The 18,672-nt window shown below is 36.1% G+C and overlaps 1 protein-coding gene across 2 annotated transcripts in view; it reads left to right on the top strand.

The window, feature by feature from the left end:
• The window catches only part of NRIP1 (nuclear receptor interacting protein 1), an 87,382-nt gene extending 69,114 nt beyond the window's left edge, over window positions 1-18,268 (top strand). For both annotated transcript variants that reach the window (XM_040980645.1, XM_040980644.1), the window contains one exon: window positions 11,416-18,268. In XM_040980645.1, the coding sequence (XP_040836579.1) occupies window positions 11,791-15,264 (3,474 nt within the window). In that variant the 5' untranslated portion in view covers window positions 11,416-11,790 and the 3' untranslated portion in view covers window positions 15,265-18,268. The remainder of the gene's footprint in view (window positions 1-11,415) is intronic.
• The last annotated feature ends 404 nt before the right edge of the window (window positions 18,269-18,672 follow it).

The raw sequence follows: 18,672 nt of genomic DNA, 5'->3' as shown, positions 1-18,672 counted from the left end.
GTCTTATGTGGCAAGTCATTTTATAAGCCATGATGTTAAGAAATTGATAGCTGATAGTACAGTCACCAGAGAAAACAGATTTTGGCTTATAGAAACTAGCTGCTCTTTCAGTATTATTTAATGTTTAAAAATCTATGTGTCTAGAGTAATGGAAGACGGTGTGTTTGTCTGTTTAACTTTGAAAAGAAGTCATTAGTTTTAGTTGCTAACATCAGCCTTCCCCCAAAAATCAATTTATAGTAGTTGATAAGGAAATTTGATACTTCATAGTGAATAGCTTCATATATGTGTTTATCTTTTGAAGCACAATTTACTTTGTTTTCATGTGTTGAAAAGTGTCTTACTTTACATTTTAGCAAGCTGGGTTTTTACAGCCTTATCCATCTAGGACAAAGTTGGATCTTTTTTGAACTCCTGCAACTTGTTAACATCCTCAGAACAAGAAACATGATCAAGGTTTAACACCTTGATATGAAGCACAAGTAGACTTGAGATTTAGCTCTTCAATATGGGTCAAAGAAATGATTTTCCTTGGTTTTATATTTCTACTAATGGCAACTATATTACAAAGTAGAGAAGGCTCAGTAATGGCATATTGACTTGTGTGTCGATATTGAACAAAGCCCAACTTCAATAGTATTTTTTGTTGTTGAATTGACCTTTTTTTTCCCCCAGATTTAGTCTTTCAGATTCAGCCAGGCTGCTCTTACATGTTTTAATCGAACCATATTTTCTAAGATACTGTTTTTATTTTGCCAAACTCGGTGAAAGTTCATATTTGATGTTCTTCAACTAATAGAGCTTCAAATGAAAACGATCTTTGTAAGAATAGCTTTGACCAATTTCACAGAATCCTTATAACACAAGTGATTTGGCAGTTCATAAGTATCTACTTGAAGAATTAATTTTTAAAATGGGCACAGAGAAACACTTTCTCAATTGTTGAAACAATTCATGGAAAAAATGCATTTAGTTCAAAAAGACTTAATTTTGTTGTTTCTTTAGTAACTATTTCTTAGAATGAGTTTGATTTGTCTGGTTTTAGGTCATCTTTCCTTGTGAAACTTCGTTTCTTAACATCTCCATCTAAGATGTTTTAAGTATGTGTTAGTTTAGATAAGTTTTAATTACTCTTCTTTGGAGGGGAGAAAATTTTAAGGGAAATTTGATTTAAAAAAAACCATGGTAGTATGTTTGAATACATATTCATTTAAAAACTTAATTACTTGAGAGAGACAGAGAAAGAGATCTTCCATCTTGGTTAACACCCCCCCCACCCCCCACCCCACCCCCGCAAATTACCACGGTGGCTGAAGCTGGTCTACGCCCAAGCCAGTAGCCAGAAACTCCATGTGGTTTCTGCTGTGTGGTTGGCAGGGGCTCAGTCACTCGGAATATCTTCTGCTGCCCTCTCCAGCACACTAATGGGGGACTAGGTTGGAAGAAGAGCAGGTTGATACTGAACTGGTGCTCAAATGGGATGCCAGCATCTCAGGCTTACCTCATTGTGCTGTAATGCCATCCCCTATACACCTGTGCTTGTTATTATTGCAAACCAGAATTTACTAACTTTAACTGGGGATACAGCAATTGAAGGCAACTAAATGAACATGATCAAATCTTTGTAATTGAGTGTTAAGATAAAGATAATTTCACAGAAACTTTAACACCTTTTGAAAATATAAAAATGTTTAAATGTTTATATTTCATGTTTTCCACAAAAACTAGTAGGTATTTTATGGACTAACAAAAATTCATTTTGTGGAATAGACTATTTTTTTATTCTTTCTTTCTGTTACTATATATATATATGTTATATTCAGGGACAATGATTTGTTAAGTTGTAAAGCAAACATTATAAAAATATTGCAGTTTTCACTTGAAATTTTATGGTACCTTAGAATAATGACAGCCCAACTGCATTTTACAGACCGAGCATCTAAGAGGTTGACTGCCTGTATGTTCTCCTGGCATGCTACCCTCACCAGATGCTGGACTGTAAGGATTAGACGGTTAGAATTCTCACCTGTAAGGAGTATACACTCTTGTAGGAGCCCAGAATTAGCAAATCAAAATACATTTTTTTTAGTAAGATGATTAAAAAAATCTGAGGGTTGTGAAGTTACAGAAATAAAAATCGGTCCCCAACCGATAACTGTTGCTTCCTGAGAAGGCTGCCTTGGAATGGTGCTTTAGCAAGGACCGTGTTTGGTCTATTCCTGATGCATAAACGGACTAAGCCTCAGATCTGGGCTTTGGCAAAACCAGGTCTTGGATAGCATTATCTGGGACCATTACTTAAAGCACATGGTTATGTGCAGAGATGAGCAAAAGAGACATTAGGGGAAAATGTGCACAGCCATATCTGGAGTGAAAATTAAACTTAGTGGTTTCATCTTTCTAGTTGAAGGAAATTCTAGAATTATCTGCTAATATTTAAAGACATTAAATGTTCATATGCTGTTTATATTTTGTGTTCATTAATGCAATGCAATGGGACCCTTTCAGGCTGGTTGACAGCGTCCCTTTGGAAATATCATAACCATATCTGTGTCTGGATTGTGTTTGTGGGAATATGTGTATTCCAACGACTAGCTCAGACCTGCTGTCCAGATGTCTGCATTATGGGCCAGTACCCGCAGGACTCTGCCTCTTGCAGTGCTTACTACTTCTGGAACATCAAAGTTCCTGGTCCCTCACAGCCAGTCATCATTTTTGTTTCTTTTTTTCCCCCACAGGTAGCAAATTAAGCAGAAAATATTCATTAATTAATAAGGGATTTCTCTAAAGATTACATTAGTACATTTAGTAATAGATTCCATTTGTTTTCAAAAGAATTTGTCAAATAGATTTTGTGATCAAAGTCAGATGTACTGGAACCTTAGCATCAATCAGTAGTAATTTTGATAAACCTCCTAGTAAAAAAAAAACTTTTTATAATAATTTGATAATTTTTGTTTTCTTTTTACTTTGTTTTGGTATAGAAAAACTAGAAACCTTAGTTAAAAATTTTGGCATGACAATCCTGGTATTTTGATTCAAACCTTCCCGTCAAAGATAATTTTGCAAAACAAGAGTCTAGCAATTGAGAACATTAAGGTGCTATATCATATACTGTAAGCAATTTGCCAAGCATATAAACAGTAGCAAGTGATATTAGATTAGCAAAGTAAGCTCTTACAGTGTAAATTTGCCTGAACAAAGATAGGCATTCTTAAAAATGAGCTCTTGATCTGAATTTTTCTGTTCAAACATCCATCATAGAATTATGTTTTATAAACAGAATGTAAGATAAATCCAGGTTCTAATTGGACAAACTGAAATAGTTGTAGTTCTGTTGTATAATTGTACTCTTCAGTTTCTTCTCATATGTGATATTTTACAAATTGTCACAGAAGACTGTCTATACATTATAGAATTTCTCTGGTTGAACCAGTACTTAACAGTGAAATCTGTTTATTTGGAGGAGAAGTAACCTGAGAATATTACAGAATGGATATTGAATTTCAGCTTCAAGTGAAATTAAAATCTTAAGTTTTGGGGAGCATGGTCCTTCAGGGAACTGTAAAGTAGTTTCAAACTTTTTATGTGGAAGATATCAGCTATAACAAACATGCCAAAATAAATGTGCAAGCAAGCATGCATATACATGGAAATTCTCAGTTGTGAAGGCTATGTGCCCTTTCACTATGATCCAATGACAAGATTTTTACCAGAATATCCTGTGTAGCAAAAAAGTATATGAAGTAATTGTTTCCCAATGTGAAGAACATTGTCTAAAACAGAGGGCACCCTGTGAGTAAATGGAGAGTGTCTGCAACGTGCACTAAAAATCCTAGGAACTTTGATTAAATGCCAGCTGTTACATCAGTTGTGTTGGTAATCTTTCTTGCTGATCTGTGACCTTGACCTTGTGCTTGTGTCTGTATGTCAAATCTATTTTAGGGATGGAGAAACCATAGCTGAGTGTAGTGTGGTAGGATTTATGCTCCCATCTCAAGGGGTGTCCCTATTTATAAGCTATAGACACTCAAACAATTTTAGGAGTACAAGATCCATTTTCCATTATATTTCTTACTTTGGTGGAAATTGGAAAACGTTATGCTTCTGAAAACTGGTATCACCAGTTAGTTTGCTATACAGAGGTTAGGAGAAGCTCTACCTTTTGTTACTTTTACGTTTAAATGTTGTTTTATACTTATATGCTATCAAAATAATGTGTTAGTGATTGTTTTGTGTTTTTTTTAAGAGAAGATATTCTAGAAAACATTGAATAATTATTAACCACTATTGAATATTGCCTTGTCATGTAATTGATTCTGTATTTTTAAAATTGTATCTAGAATTTTATTAAAAATAAAAGAATAGTAGGATTATTGTGTCTGGCTCACATGCACAAGCCTTAGAAGAAGTCCTTTATTTTGATTTATCCATTACCAGGGGTGTTTGTGTGTCTAGGACAGTTATTTTACACATTGTTGCATTCTTGTGCATTGTTAAAGATTTTAAATCCTTCCCGTGTTCCTACATTTATTCAGTATGTAGCCATATTGAGATCAGCAGAAGTTCCAGTTTCAGTTTAAGTTCATATTTAGCTTTTAGATAAATTGATCTTTTCAATTCTGTTGCTCTTACTGCGAAACAAATAGTGAAGATAAATAACTTTTGGAAATATTTAGTGGATAGGGTATATGGCTATTTCAAAACCACTTCCTTCTATTAGAATTCACAGAAAAAGACTAACGCATACTAGTCCTTGTTATTTATACAAGCTTATGACAGAACATCATCTTTTTGCTTAAACTACTTGTCGTTTTTATCTACTAAAATTTGACAGATTACTCGGGATCACAGAAATACAGTGTTTGAGTTGAAGAGGCCCTCAGATACCTATGTCCTTGTACTGCACGGTTGAGTTGGACAGGCAGTGGAGTCCCCTGACCAGCCTAGAGTGTGAGTGACACTGTTTTACTTGGAAGGAAGCAGCTGACAGGCCAGTTAAAGCTGATGGACCTGAAAGTGAGGAGCAGATTTGGTCTTGGGCAAAAATCTGTTAGGTCCCTCAGGTTGTAGAGAACAGTCTAGGCGGCGCTCAGCCTCTTCCCTGGTCTCCACCTCTGCAGTGTGTTCTCACGTGAGGACCCTTGAGACACGGCCGAGAACCACTTAGGTTGTAATCACAAATGTTGAGATCCTCTGTTCAGCAGAATGCTTTGAAACAAATTCATTTCAAGAAGGGGGCAGGGTGCACCCATTAACTTGTACAACCACCCATCTGTGATAACTGTTACGTTACCCAAAAAGTTACTGTCTTGAAATTCAAATTCCTTCAAGAATTGTATTCCAGTTATAATACATTTCTGTAAAAAATTAGAAGTATATTTTAGTGAAATTTCCAAGTTGCTGTTTCACTACTTCCTTACTGTTCTCTAGTAGAAAATTCTGACACTCAAATGTTTAATTCTTTTTTTCCCTAGTTTTTCAAAATTTTAATTATTTCTGACATTTAGTGCGATTTGTAGGAACAGGTCTAAGAACATAATGACATTCCCTTCTGCTCCAGCTACTTCCCAGCTTCCTCCCTCCTCCCTTTCTGTCTTCATTTTTAGTTTTTGAGATAACATTTTTGATTAACATTATGGTAAAAAGGCTCACTACTTCACTGAATAAGTTTACCAAGTCAAAACCCAAAAAACCCTAATTTAGTAGGAATACAGACAACAGATTTTCTACTAGTAGTTGAATGGGAAAATGACCATTTCACTCATATGTTGTAGATTTTAAAGTAATCACAAATCATTAAAACAATAATAGAACTTTTTAAATCTTAGGTTTGACAAAGCTAACAAGTAAGGTTTTACAAAACTACATTTGAAGCAACAGTGATAGACATTTAGCTTTCTTTTAGCTTATACAAGAGGATTCACTGTAGTTTTTGCTTTTAATAAAGTTTCAAGATTTCTATCTGCAATGTTAGCTGCATTCTCTAATTGTACATTAAATATTGAGTTGTATGTGTTCTAATTTTTCAATGACCCTTGATTTGGAAAGTTACCTTCATTTGGATACCTGTTTGATTTTACACCCTGTTGGTAAATCGTACCTAACTTTTTGTTTCCTGTTCAGCTTTTGAACTTTTAGGATCTTATCTTAGAGGGCAACAAGTGTTCTTGAATTATTTACATTTTTAGGAACTGCAGTTACCAATACAAATCCTCATTTAAGGAACATTGCAGAATTTCCTTTAAATGTAGCACTCAAGTTGGTTTTACTTGATAATGCAGAAGAAATTGGACAGGATTTCGTGGAAACAATTGAAAGTCAAGTGTTTCATAGACATAATTTAAATACATATCACATTATTTCATAGATAATCACCTTTTTATTTTCATGATTTTGTTTTTCTTGTATTAAGCATTTTGCCATTTTAGTATCTAGCAAATTAATTCATCATTTATTCCAAGCTATGCTTTAAAAAATAACTAAAATAATAATACAAAAAATAATGAAAAAGGTTTGGAGGATTAGTAGAATGATATGGTAGTCAAATATGTCGTTACTAGTATATCGTCTTCCGTTTCCTTACCGCATATCCAATTAAACTGGATCATATTTCAAGAATGCAAAAAAAATTTGTAGACATTTTAACTTAATTAAACACAATTGGGAACTTAGTAGTTTTTATTCTCTGTCGAGAACATCAAAGAGAATGATAATCCTTCTGAATAAATCAGAAAATGAAAGTAAACACGAGACGATTAGCACTGTAGGCATGCGCGGTGTAGGCCTTGTCTCTGCCTTTAGTCCACAGCATCCTAGGTGCATTTTCTCAGCTGAACAATCAACAAGTAAAAAATAGAGTTAAAGAGTAATGCTTCTAAGAACAAAATGGAATGTGCTGTCTTCATCCCAGTTAGTTACACAGTAGGGCGTACTTGATTATTTTAGTGTCCATCACTTGATGTTTTGTAGCAAGAGTATCTAACCCTGTGTTAGAGGATGTATGGGCCATGTTCTTATATCTTCTGTAATGTTAAGCTACCCTAATTATGTGAAACTGTTCTTTAAATGGTAAGATAGCTGTGTGATAAGGGAGATTGGAAGGAAGTAGATGATACAGAAGTAATTCCCTGAGTGGAACCAAGATGATTATGTATTTTCAACCTCATTATGAGTTCTTGAAGTTTTTGAAAGTAACACAATTTGAATTAGGTAATATAAGCAACTGGAAGTCATTGAATCATTTAGGCAAGTGCAGGGGACTTTGAAAATTCCAGAAAAGATATGGTCTGGTGGGTTTGTTGCAGTGGTTAGGACACCTACTGAGAGGCCTACCTCCCGTAATGCAGCCAGCCTGGATTCCTGGCTCTGGCTGCAGACTCCAGCCTGCTGCCATGCAGATCCCAGGAGGTGCCATCTGGGCTCTTGTGGACTGTCTTTTCAGCTCTCAGCTTTTGCCTTAGCCTGTAGGGAGCAAGCCAGTAGGTGAGAGCTGGTCCTCTCTTCCCCACTCAAGGAAAACTTCAAATACATTTTATATCATTTAAAGAATCTGGTATATCTTGTTAGATCCAGACATGTTTTTAATGACTTTTCTTGATAGGCTGAGGATTAACATGAGCTCTTTAAAATTATAAAGAGCAAATTTTGATCTAGTCATATCTTGGTATTGCATCTTACACCTTTTAAAGTTATTCTAAAATTTTATAGAAAGTAAAGTAGTAAGTAAATGTAGAAAGTAAAGTAGTAAGTAAATGTAAGTAGTCTTTGAAGAAGATATTGAGCACTTTCAAATAGAGTGATGCAAAATCTCTAATTGCAGCATTTTATAAATTATTCCAGTTTTTAAATACGTTGTTCAAAAATCCCTTAAGAAACCTAATCTTAAGTGTATGTTGACCCTGAGGTATTTGTAATTGAATGCACTCCAGTGTCAGCCTGGCAACATTCTTCAGAAATATGTCGGTAAAAGCAGGCAGGAGAACTGTGCTTGAATGTCTCGAAAATGATGTGCTAGTCTTTATTTATTTATGTATTTTTTGCAAAAATATTAGGCTCATGCAGAATAATTTGAAATGACATTTTTAACCTTCAGAAATCTGTATATCAGGTACTTTTAAAGTTTGAGGTATGCTATATCCAGATATCATGTCTCCTTTCCTTGCTTAGTTTTCAAACTTGTGAGAAGGCAAGACTTTGAAAGCCGGTGCTCTGCTTATTTTCCTCCTTTAGTTGTTTAAAGGTGGGAAAGAAAGTTACTTGAACAAAGTTGGTTCTCTGTGCTCCTTAAAGTGTTTTCAATGATAGGAGTAACTGAAACTCCTGCTTGTGTAACACCTGGCTTTCTGATAGGGTGCAGGTGGTAGGTGTGTCACCTGAAGCAGGCCCCCCAGGAGACACAGGCTTGACAGGAGAGGCCTGTCTCAGACAGCAGGTTTCAGAAGAAGCTCTTGCTGCTTCTTGTAACCGGTGCTTTGTAAAGGACTTCTTTGGGAGTAATGGATGAAAAATAATTGTCTTGATCTTGGAAGTACTTGTTCATGTTTCCTTCAACTAAATTTTTCTTTTAGAAAACTTAAAATAATCCCAAAGGGTTTTTCAAAACATTTAGCTTTTTAATTTATTTATACTTTCTGTTTAACAAAGTCATAGGTAAAGGCATGGGTAGAAAAAAAATTATATCAGCAATATTCTAGAAACCTGAAGGCACAGACTCACATTGCTTAGTGTCTCTCTCTCTGTAACTGTCTTTTTCAAATATTTTTTTAAAATTATAATAATATTACTTCAGAATCTTAAGGAAGGTTCTTCTTAGTCCCAGTTTGTTCATTCAATAATTCCATGTATTATAATGTTGAGTCACATTGTATTGCTCTTGACTAATTCTAATTAGCACAAGTCTCTGACCCAAGAATTAAAATTGTTGTTTATGTTGTTATGTGTTCTTGGTATTAACAAATGTAATGTGCTTATATTACTATGTTAAAACAGAAATGATGATTATTATTCTCTGTCATTAAGTATTTGTTAGGACAAGAAATAAATGGTCAGAGAGCTCGATAAGTAGTTAAGTGCAGAAGTGAAGCCCGTTTGCAAAATAATATGGCTGTTCCCTTTAAAATAAACTTGAGGAGCTAGCAGGGTGGCATACAGGCTAATCCTCTACCTCTTTGCACTGGCATCTCACAAGAGTGCTGGTTCGTGTCCCAGCTGCTTCACTTCTGGTCCACCTCCGCTTCTGCTGGTAAGGCAGCAGAGACTAGCTCTGGGGTTTGGACCTCTGTAACACTGAGAGACCTGGAGCAGGCATGAGGCTGCTGGCTGCCAGCTTTGGATTACCCTAGTTCTGGCCATTGAGGCCATCCTGGGGAGTGAACGAGTGGATGGAAATCTTTGTTTCTTCTCTCTGTAAATCTGCCTTTCCAATAAAAATTTAAAAAAAATTTTTAAATAAACTTGAAGATCTGATTTGTAAATTCAGAAATATGTAACTTCAAAAACATATTAATTCAGTCTTTCTATAGTGTTGAATGCTACTTTGAAGGATGTGTTATGCGTAATAAAATGTGGAATAGAAATAACACGAATAATAACAAAAAGTGCACCAATTGTCTTATTGCATTCTTCTGTTTCAGTGGAATAAGGCTACTTAAAAATCAAATATCAAGTCACTGATATGAATTTGACTGATTTTTACTCAGTCCAGTCGAGGATCGAAAGGATCCCTGTGGTAGAGATAGAAATACTCATACAGTAGATTTACACTACATGTTAAATGTTTAAGCGTAAAGTTAGTATGATTATCAAACCTTATTTCTTTAATTCCATGTTATTATCCTCTATAAAAATGTGCACCTACTTTTGGTTTTAAAATATTTATTTGAAAACTAGACAGACATAGGTAAAGATTTTCCATCTACTGGTTCATGTCTTAAACTTTCAGCAGTCAGGGCTGGGCTGAAAACTCAGGAGCTGCAAACTCAATGGCGGTCTCCCATCTGAGTGAGTAGGCTGCTGCCTCTCAGGGTAGCCATTAGCAGGAAGATCGGATTGGGAGAGTTTCAGTGAGACAAATGTAGTTACTATGATAGAAGATGCAGGCATCCCTAGCAGCATCTGGACTGCTATTACAAATGTCTACCCAGAGATCATAGTAAGTTGATAGGCTTGAAATTTCAAAGAAGAATCTTCTCAACTTACATCTTACATATCATATATATCTTCATTGTCCCTGTTTCTTTTCTGTGTTCTTTTTCATGGCCTTAATTATTTAGAATTTTAATCAGGAAGTCCAGTGATTTGTCCAGTAATCATTGTAGTGCTTTCCAAAAAGTTAACTTCTGGTTAATCATTTCATCTGGAAAGCTACCACTTAGTCTTGAATAAGATGATCTTTTTTAAACAATATATTCTGCCAGCTTCACTAGCAAACTTCATGTAATTTATTCCAGCTGCTCTTCTAATGGTGTAATGGCCCTCTATCAAAAATCTGTCTTAACAAAAGTGTATCTAATTAGAAATGCAGTGGGTTCATCAGTTGCCAGTATGGTGGTGATGTAAACTTGTTTGGTGTTATCTTTGATAGTAAGTATCAGTGGAATATTTTGCTGATTCTAATAAAAGATGTTTCTCATACTTCATAGTCTACTTTTTTAGTTTACAAAGAAACGGATTTCAAATCAAAAGTCCTATATGGAACATATGAATAAGGATTTTTAAAACAGACATATTAAGCCTTTAGATAAACCTACATGAACTTCTGAGAAGTGTCACTCTCTTCTGTCTTTATTAAGTCATGGTAAAGACTATTCATAGATAAGCTTGTCATTATACATATTTTAATGTTTATAAATGTGATTAAGATTTTCCTACTTTGCCAGAGCCTACCAAATAACTTTAAGCTTATTACTTCTTCCATTTCTTTGAAAACAGGAGTGTTAAGTAAATCACTTCTGTTGGCCTCAGCCCCACATCACACTTATGACCATCTCTGTCTACTTTGTTTTTTTCTAAATGTCCAGAAACATAAGGAAGCTAATTCCGGCTCCCTTGTAGACCAATAACACTGAAAGCAGAAATTACAGAAATGTGCTCAGCAGTGTTTGAAAGCTAGCTATACACCATAAATTGTTTCCCCTAAACGATTTGATCATTTTAACAAGATGGGTTCACCCATAGGATTTCTGGTAGAATTTAATGTAATACGGATGACAGTAAAATGAAGTACTAACAAAGTGATACAATGTATGTGTTTATTAAATATTTTCTAATAATAACGTATAATACATAGGTATATGTTTTCTTGTGTAGAATAGATAAGTCTAAACTTACAAATGCTGTATTCTTTTGCTTATAGGGATCATAGCACAGTCCTAGTCCTGCACCTCCTTAACTGTTTTTATTTATTTTTTTTAGAGTACTGATATTTGCATTTAATGGGGAGCAAAAGATGAAGATGGAAAAACAGTATATTCACTAAGGATTATATCTGCTTGCTGCTGCTGCAGACCCGAGTGTTCAGGAATTCCACTTCTTCCTTAAAAGTTGACCAACTGTGTGACCAGACTGCATTGGAGTTTGCCTGCCTTTTATATTTTGCTAGAAAAAACAACAACAACAAAACAAACAAAAAAAAAAAAACCCTGGTTGGAATGTAACAGTGCAGTTCTATCTAATTGCTATGGAAGGTGATAAACACATGCATCCTTATTGAAGTTAATCTCAATCACGCAGAGAAAACCATTTTTAAAGTGAATCGGAACCAAGCCCTTGTGAACACTTGTATTGAACATGACTCATGGAGAAGAGCTTGGCTCTGATGTGCACCAGGATTCTATTGTTTTAACTTACCTAGAAGGATTACTAATGCATCAAGCAGCAGGGGGATCAGGCACTGCCATCGACAACAAGTCTGCTGGCCACAATGAAGACGATCAGAACTTTAACATTTCTGGCAGTGCATTTCCCACCTGTCAAAGCAATGGTCCAGTTCTCAATACACAGACTTACCAGGGATCTGGCATGCTGCATCTCAAAAAGGCCAGGCTGTTGCAGTCTTCTGAGGACTGGAATGCAGCAAAGCGGAAGCGGTTGTCTGATTCCATCGTAAACTTAAACGTAAAGAAGGAAGCTTTGCTGGCTGGCGTGGTTGACAATGTGCCTAAAGGCAAACAGGATAGCACATTACTGGCTTCTTTGCTTCAGTCATTCAGCTCTAGGCTGCAGACTGTTGCTCTGTCACAACAAATTAGGCAGAGCCTCAAGGAGCAGGGATATGCCCTTAGTCATGATTCTCTAAAAGTAGAAAAGGATTTGAGGTGCTATGGTGTTGCATCAAGTCACCTGAAGACTTTGTTGAAGAAAAGTAAAGCTAAAGATCAAACACCTGATACCAATCTTCCTGACATAACTAAAAACCTCATCAGAGATAGTTTTGTAGAGTCACCTCATCATGTTGGACAGAGTGCAGCAAAGGTCATGAGTGAACCCTTGTCATGTGCTGCAAGATTGCAGGCTGTTGCAAGCATGGTGGAAAAAAGGGCTAGTCCTGCCACCTCACCTAAACCTAGTGTTGCTTGTAGCCAGTTGGCATTACTGCTTTCAAGTGAAGCTCATTTGCAGCAGTATTCTCGGGAACATGCTTTAAAAACACAAAATGCAAATCAAGTGGCAAGTGAAAGACTTGCTGCTATGGCCCGATTGCAAGAAAATGGCCAGAAGGATGTTGGCAGCTTCCAGCTTTCAAAAGGAATGCCAAGCCATCTTAATGGTCAGGCAAGAACATCATCAAGCAAGCTAATGACTAGCAAAAGTAATGCTGCAACATTTCCAAATCCAGTGGGCATTGTTCCTTCTTCTCCCAAAAGTGCAGGCTATAAGAACTCACTAGAAAGAAACAATGTAAAACAAGCTGCTAATAATAGTTTGCTTTTACATCTTCTGAAAAGCCAGACCATACCTAAGCCTATGAATGGACATTGTCTTAATGAGAAAGGAAGCATTTTTGAGAATAGTAGTACCCCTACAACTATTGATGACTATTCAGACAATAATCCTAGTTTTACAGATGATAGTAGTGGTGATGAAAGTTCTTACTCCAACTGTGTTCCCATAGACTTGTCTTGCAAACACCGAATCGAAAAAGAATCTGACCAACCAGTTTCTCTAGATAACTTAACTCAGTCGTTGCTTAACACCTGGGATCCAAAAGTCCCAGATGTAGATATCAAAGAAGATCAAGATACCTCAAAGAATTCAAAGCTAAATTCACACCAGAAAGTAACACTTCTCCAATTGCTACTTGGCCATAAGAATGATGAAAATACAGAAAAAAACACCAGCTCTCAGGGAGTACACAATGATGTGACAAAGTTCAGTACCCAAAATTATGCAAGGACTTCCGTAATCGAAAGCCCCAGCACAAACAGGACTACTCCGTTGAGCACTCCGCCATTACTAGCATCCACCCAAGCAGAGTCTCCCATCAATCTTTCTCAGCACTCTCTGGTCATCAAGTGGAATTCCACACCCTACTCCCGCAATACTCAGTCTGAAAAGCTAGCAAGTACTGCATCTAACCACCTGATGGACCTCACAAAAAGCAAAGAATCTCAAGGAGATAAACCAGCCCAAAACGAAGGTGTGCAAAACTCTGCTACTTTCAGTGCCAGTAAGCTGTTACAAAATCTAGCGCAGTGTGGAATGCAGTCTTCCATGTCACTCGAAGAGCAGCGACCCAGCAAACAGCTGCTAAGTGTAAATCCAGATAAACCTATAGGTATGATTGAGAGATTAAATAGCCCTCTGCTTTCAAATAAAGCAAATGCAGCTGAAGAAAATAAGGCATTCACTAGTCAGTTGACAGCTCCTGAACCAGGACTTTCTGGTTCTGAAATAGAAAATCTGCTTGAAAGACGCACTGTTCTCCAGCTGCTCCTGGGGAATACCAACAAAAGCAAGAGTGAAAAGAAGGAAAAGACTCCTGCAAGAGACGAAAGTACTCAGGAACATACAGATAAAGCTTTAAGCGAACAGATACTGATGGTGAAAATAAAATCTGAGCCATGCGATGACTTACATATTCATAATACAAATGTGCACTTGAACCATGATGCTAAGAATGGCCCGATGTTAGGTGTGGCTCCTGCCGTGCAGAGAGGAGCAGCCGCCTTATCAGAATGCGAGGACTTTAAATCGGAGCTTAGTTCACCTCAGGACTTTTCTTTTTCAAAGAATGGTCTGTTAAGTCGATTGCTGAGACAAAACCAAGAAAGTTACCTGGCAGATGACCCAGACAAGAGTTACAGAAACAGTGAACTGACGCTTCTGGAGTCCAAGAATCTTTGCATGGTCCCTAAGAAAAGGAAGCTCTATGCTGAGCCATCAGAAAATCCCTTTAAAAAGGTGAAAAATAATGTCCTTGATGCTGCAAACAGTCACAGTACTCCAGAATTACTATATGGATCCTTGATGAACCAGGAAGAGCTGAAATTTAACAGAAATGACCTCGAGTTTAAATATCCTGCAGGTCACGCTTCAGCCAGTGAAAATGAACACAGGAGTTGGGCCAGGGAGAGCAAAAGTTTCAATGTGTTGAAACAACTGCTTCTCTCAGAAAACTGTGTGCGAGATTTGTCCCCCCACAGGAGTAACTCTGTTTTTGAGAGTAAAAGGAAAGGACACAAAACTAGTATGATGAATAGCAAACCTGATTTCAGCATTTCTTCATTAAATGGATTGATGTACGGTTCCACTCAACCCAGTAGTTGCATCAATAACAGGACATTTTCATACCCAGGAGTGGTAAAAACTCCTGTGAGTCCATCTTACCCTGAGCACACGAGCTGTGCAGGGTCTAGGCCAGATCCTGGCCTTCTGAGTGGGTGTTCTGTGCCCAGTGAGAAGGGACCCATTAAATGGGTTATCACAGATGTGGATAAGAATGAGTATGAAAAAGACTGTCCAAGACTGACCAAAACTAACCCCATCTTGTATTACATGCTCCAGAAAGGAGGCAGTTCTGTTACCAGCCGAGAGCCACAGGAAAAGGACCTGTGGAGGGAACCTGCCTCTGCTGAAAGTGTCTCACAGGTCACAGTCAAGGAAGAGTTACTGCCTGCTGCAGAAAGTAAAGCTGCTTTCGTCAATTCAAGAAGCCCGTACAATAGCCATATGGGAAATACTGCTTCTCGCCCACACAGTGCAAATGGAGACGTTTATGGACTGCTGGGAAACGTGCTAACAATAAAAAAAGAGTCAGAATGAAATGTACCTTTCAAGCTTTGTATCACTTTAAAACTAATTAGTATGAACTTGAGATCTGTATAAATAAGAGCATGATTTGAGAAAAGCATGGTATAATCGAAACTTTTTTTTTTCTATTTTGAGAAGTATTGGTTACTGGTGATGTTTATGCATACTAATTTTTGCTTAACATTAGATGTTATGAGGAAACTACTGAACTAGCAATTGGTTAACACTTCTGTATGCATCAGATAACAACTGTGAGTAGCCTACGAATGAAATTATTTTGTAATCATAAATAAGAGGCATAAATTAAAATGTAAAACTCCATCCATAGTGGATTACAGCATTTTCTGCCTTTATTAGGATATTTCATTTTGCTCTTCAGAAGTCGGCTTACACATTTTTTAAAAGCCCAAACCCTGAAGTAACCTTTTAGGGAATAATATCAAATTAAACACCTAGTGCTGATTCACTTCTCATGATCAAATTCAAAAATAAAGGAGACAAAACATAGACTTACATTTTTCACTTTTTGCTACAATACATATTTATTTTTAACTCTTGGAAGGGGTTTTGTGATTCCCAATGTGTCTGCCCTTTTCAATACATGTTTCTTTAAACCTTATAGTACTTAGTAAAAATTGATTACATTTGAGGGAAGTTTGATAGATCCTTATTAAAAAGACAGATTTCCATTTTTGTATTTTAACTACTTTATTAAATTAATACACCTCCTTTTACAGAATTAGGGAAGCTAACATTTACCTTCAGGTGGTTTCCTGAATTGTTGGAAACTTAAGAAATTGTTTATAACAAATAAAATGGCTTTTCTTTGGACAACTTTCACCATCTCTTGTAAAAGTTAATCCTCACCATTCCGTGGTCCCTGGGAGTCCCAGGGCCAGGATTTCTGAAAGCTGGACTTAGACACCTGAAAAAAAAAACCCTCTGGAGCACTTGTGCTAAAATGCAGAATTGTAGGCAAATCAAGTCAGATCTGCATGGCAAGGGTCTCTGATTGCTCAGTGGATCTGGGACTCTTCCATCTGCACCTGAACTCGCTCCCTTGGCGTTTCTTCTGCACACTGACGTTTGAGGACCATTACTTATGACTTCTCAGTATATGGACTGTAAAAAGAAAAAAAAAACTATGATGCCTATATTCCCCACTGCAATCTCACGTCAACTCAAAATTTGCAGTACTGTCATTCCTGTATTACTGTTATGTCTTTGGAAATCGGGTTCAAAATACTTTTTATGACAAAAAAAAAATTGGGTAGAGGGGACAACTTTCTTATCTGGCTCAACATCTCAGGAAAATCTGATTATTCATGTATTTTAATGAGTAACATCTACTTAATTAGCCTTAGGGATGGAATAACAGGGCCACTTACCAAACTCAGGTGATTCCAGGATGATTTGGAAACTTCTGACTACATCCTTAACTTCTATTAAGACCATTGTCCTAAGAACAATGCTGACAAAGGTTAAAACATTTAGTTCAAACCCAAGAAAGGCACTAATCTCAGATCTAAGCAAACTTGTACAGAGGTCACATGTATCAGACAGAATTGTATAACAGCCACTCCATTGTGATGAGAATTTTAAAAGCTTAATTCTGAGCCACTTGTGTTTTGATTTTGAGATAAGTCTTTTTAAGTTCAGCTTTTACAGTGCACACTTCATTCACTAGTTTTGGCTTTTAATGGTAAAAACAGGTTAGTAACAAATTATCAACCATTAATTATCAAATTAATTTGAAGTTCTACTTGAAGCTGTTTCTAAGAATTTTGTATTAAAATGGGTGTTATTTCCTAATGATCTAAAATTTGAAAATGATTATTTTTTCTCAGGATGGTTTGTACAAAGTTACTGGATATATTGTATAATAATAGTCAAGACTGAATTTTACTGAAAGCATACGCTTATTCTGACATGAGAATTCCACTGGCCAGTGAATATATTCTACCCCATGTTTATACTGTGATAATCTTATTGTCTACACTGTATAAGTAAGCTTTTAAATCTTTTTTGTTTTTTTTTTCATCATTGTGGAAGGTATAGAACCTTCCAGGTATGTCAGGAAAAAAAAATACAGCTATTCTCCCTAGGTTAGGAGAACCTGGGCTTTTGACAAGTGAATGAAATGTGGGTCAAAGAGAAGAGTATCAAGGCCAGCATTGCTGTTTTTGTTTATTTGGTTGATTTTTTTTTTAGTAACAGGAAAAGGATTGAGAATATCTAATGCATAAATAAATGTGACCACAAAGAATGCGGTTCTGATTTATTAGACAGTGTCCCCAATTTGACTTTTTTTTTTTTTAGGAGAGCAGTGAGAAAGGGCATACATCCACGAATTCACTGTGTTTATGCACATATATTTACAAGGATGCACATATGCTACACATTTTCCAAGACTATTTTAGATATCTAGATAATTTCTTCCTAATTAAGTCATTTGTGAAAGGGTACTACAGCTCTCATTGACATCAGTAAGGTAGCATTACCTGTTTATTCAGTGCTGCATCTTACAGAAGAGTAAACTGGTGAGAGTATATATTTTATATATATATATATAAATTGTATATATATATATTGACTTGTTACATGAAGATGTTAAAATCAGTTTTTAAAGGTGATGTAAATAGTGATTTCCTTAATGAAAAATACATATTTTGTATTGTTCTAATGCAACGAGAAAAGCCTTTTAATCTCCTTGGTTCCTGTATATTCCATGTATAAGTGTAAATAGAATCAGACAGGTTAAAAAATTGTGCATGTATGTATACAGTTGCAAGTCTGGACAAAATGTATAGAATAAACATTTTATTTAAGTTGTGATTATCTGCTGCATGAAAAGTGCATGGGGGACCCTGTGCATCTGTGCATTTGGCAAAATGTCTTAACAAGTCAGATCAGATGTTCATCCCAGTGTGACAGTATTCCATTTCTGGATGTGACTTCTGTGGTTTAAACTTTGTGAAAGGATGTGCTTTGAATCCAATGGTCTTACTTTTTTTTTTTTAATAAATTAATTCAACTACTGTTTAACATAAAGGAGTCACACAGCTACTTTCATGAATGTTTCAATCCCATTGAAAACATACAGGAATATTCCAGTATTAAAAAATACTGGAATACAGGCACATTACCATTCATGGTAAGAATTCTGGGGTTTACATAACCGATTTTGATCCTCTGTGCTCAGTAATATAATTTGTCATTTTTATTAGAAATTTAATTTCTTCATGTGATGTCATGAAACTGTACATACTACAGTGTGGATTTTTTTGTTTTGTTTTTTAATCTTTTAGTGTTTACTTCCTGCAGTGAATTTGAATAAATGAGAAAAAAAATGCATTGTTTTGAAGTGACTTATTTTGTAAGCTTTTCCTTATTATTAAGCTTTCTGTAAACAGACAACCC

This window comes from Ochotona curzoniae, unplaced genomic scaffold, assembly GCF_017591425.1.
Source record: "Ochotona curzoniae isolate NIBS_2020 unplaced genomic scaffold, NIBS_Ocur_1.0 contig_3498, whole genome shotgun sequence".
Taxonomy (NCBI): Eukaryota; Metazoa; Chordata; class Mammalia; order Lagomorpha; family Ochotonidae; genus Ochotona; species Ochotona curzoniae.
This window is presented reverse-complemented; position numbering and strand designations above follow the sequence as displayed.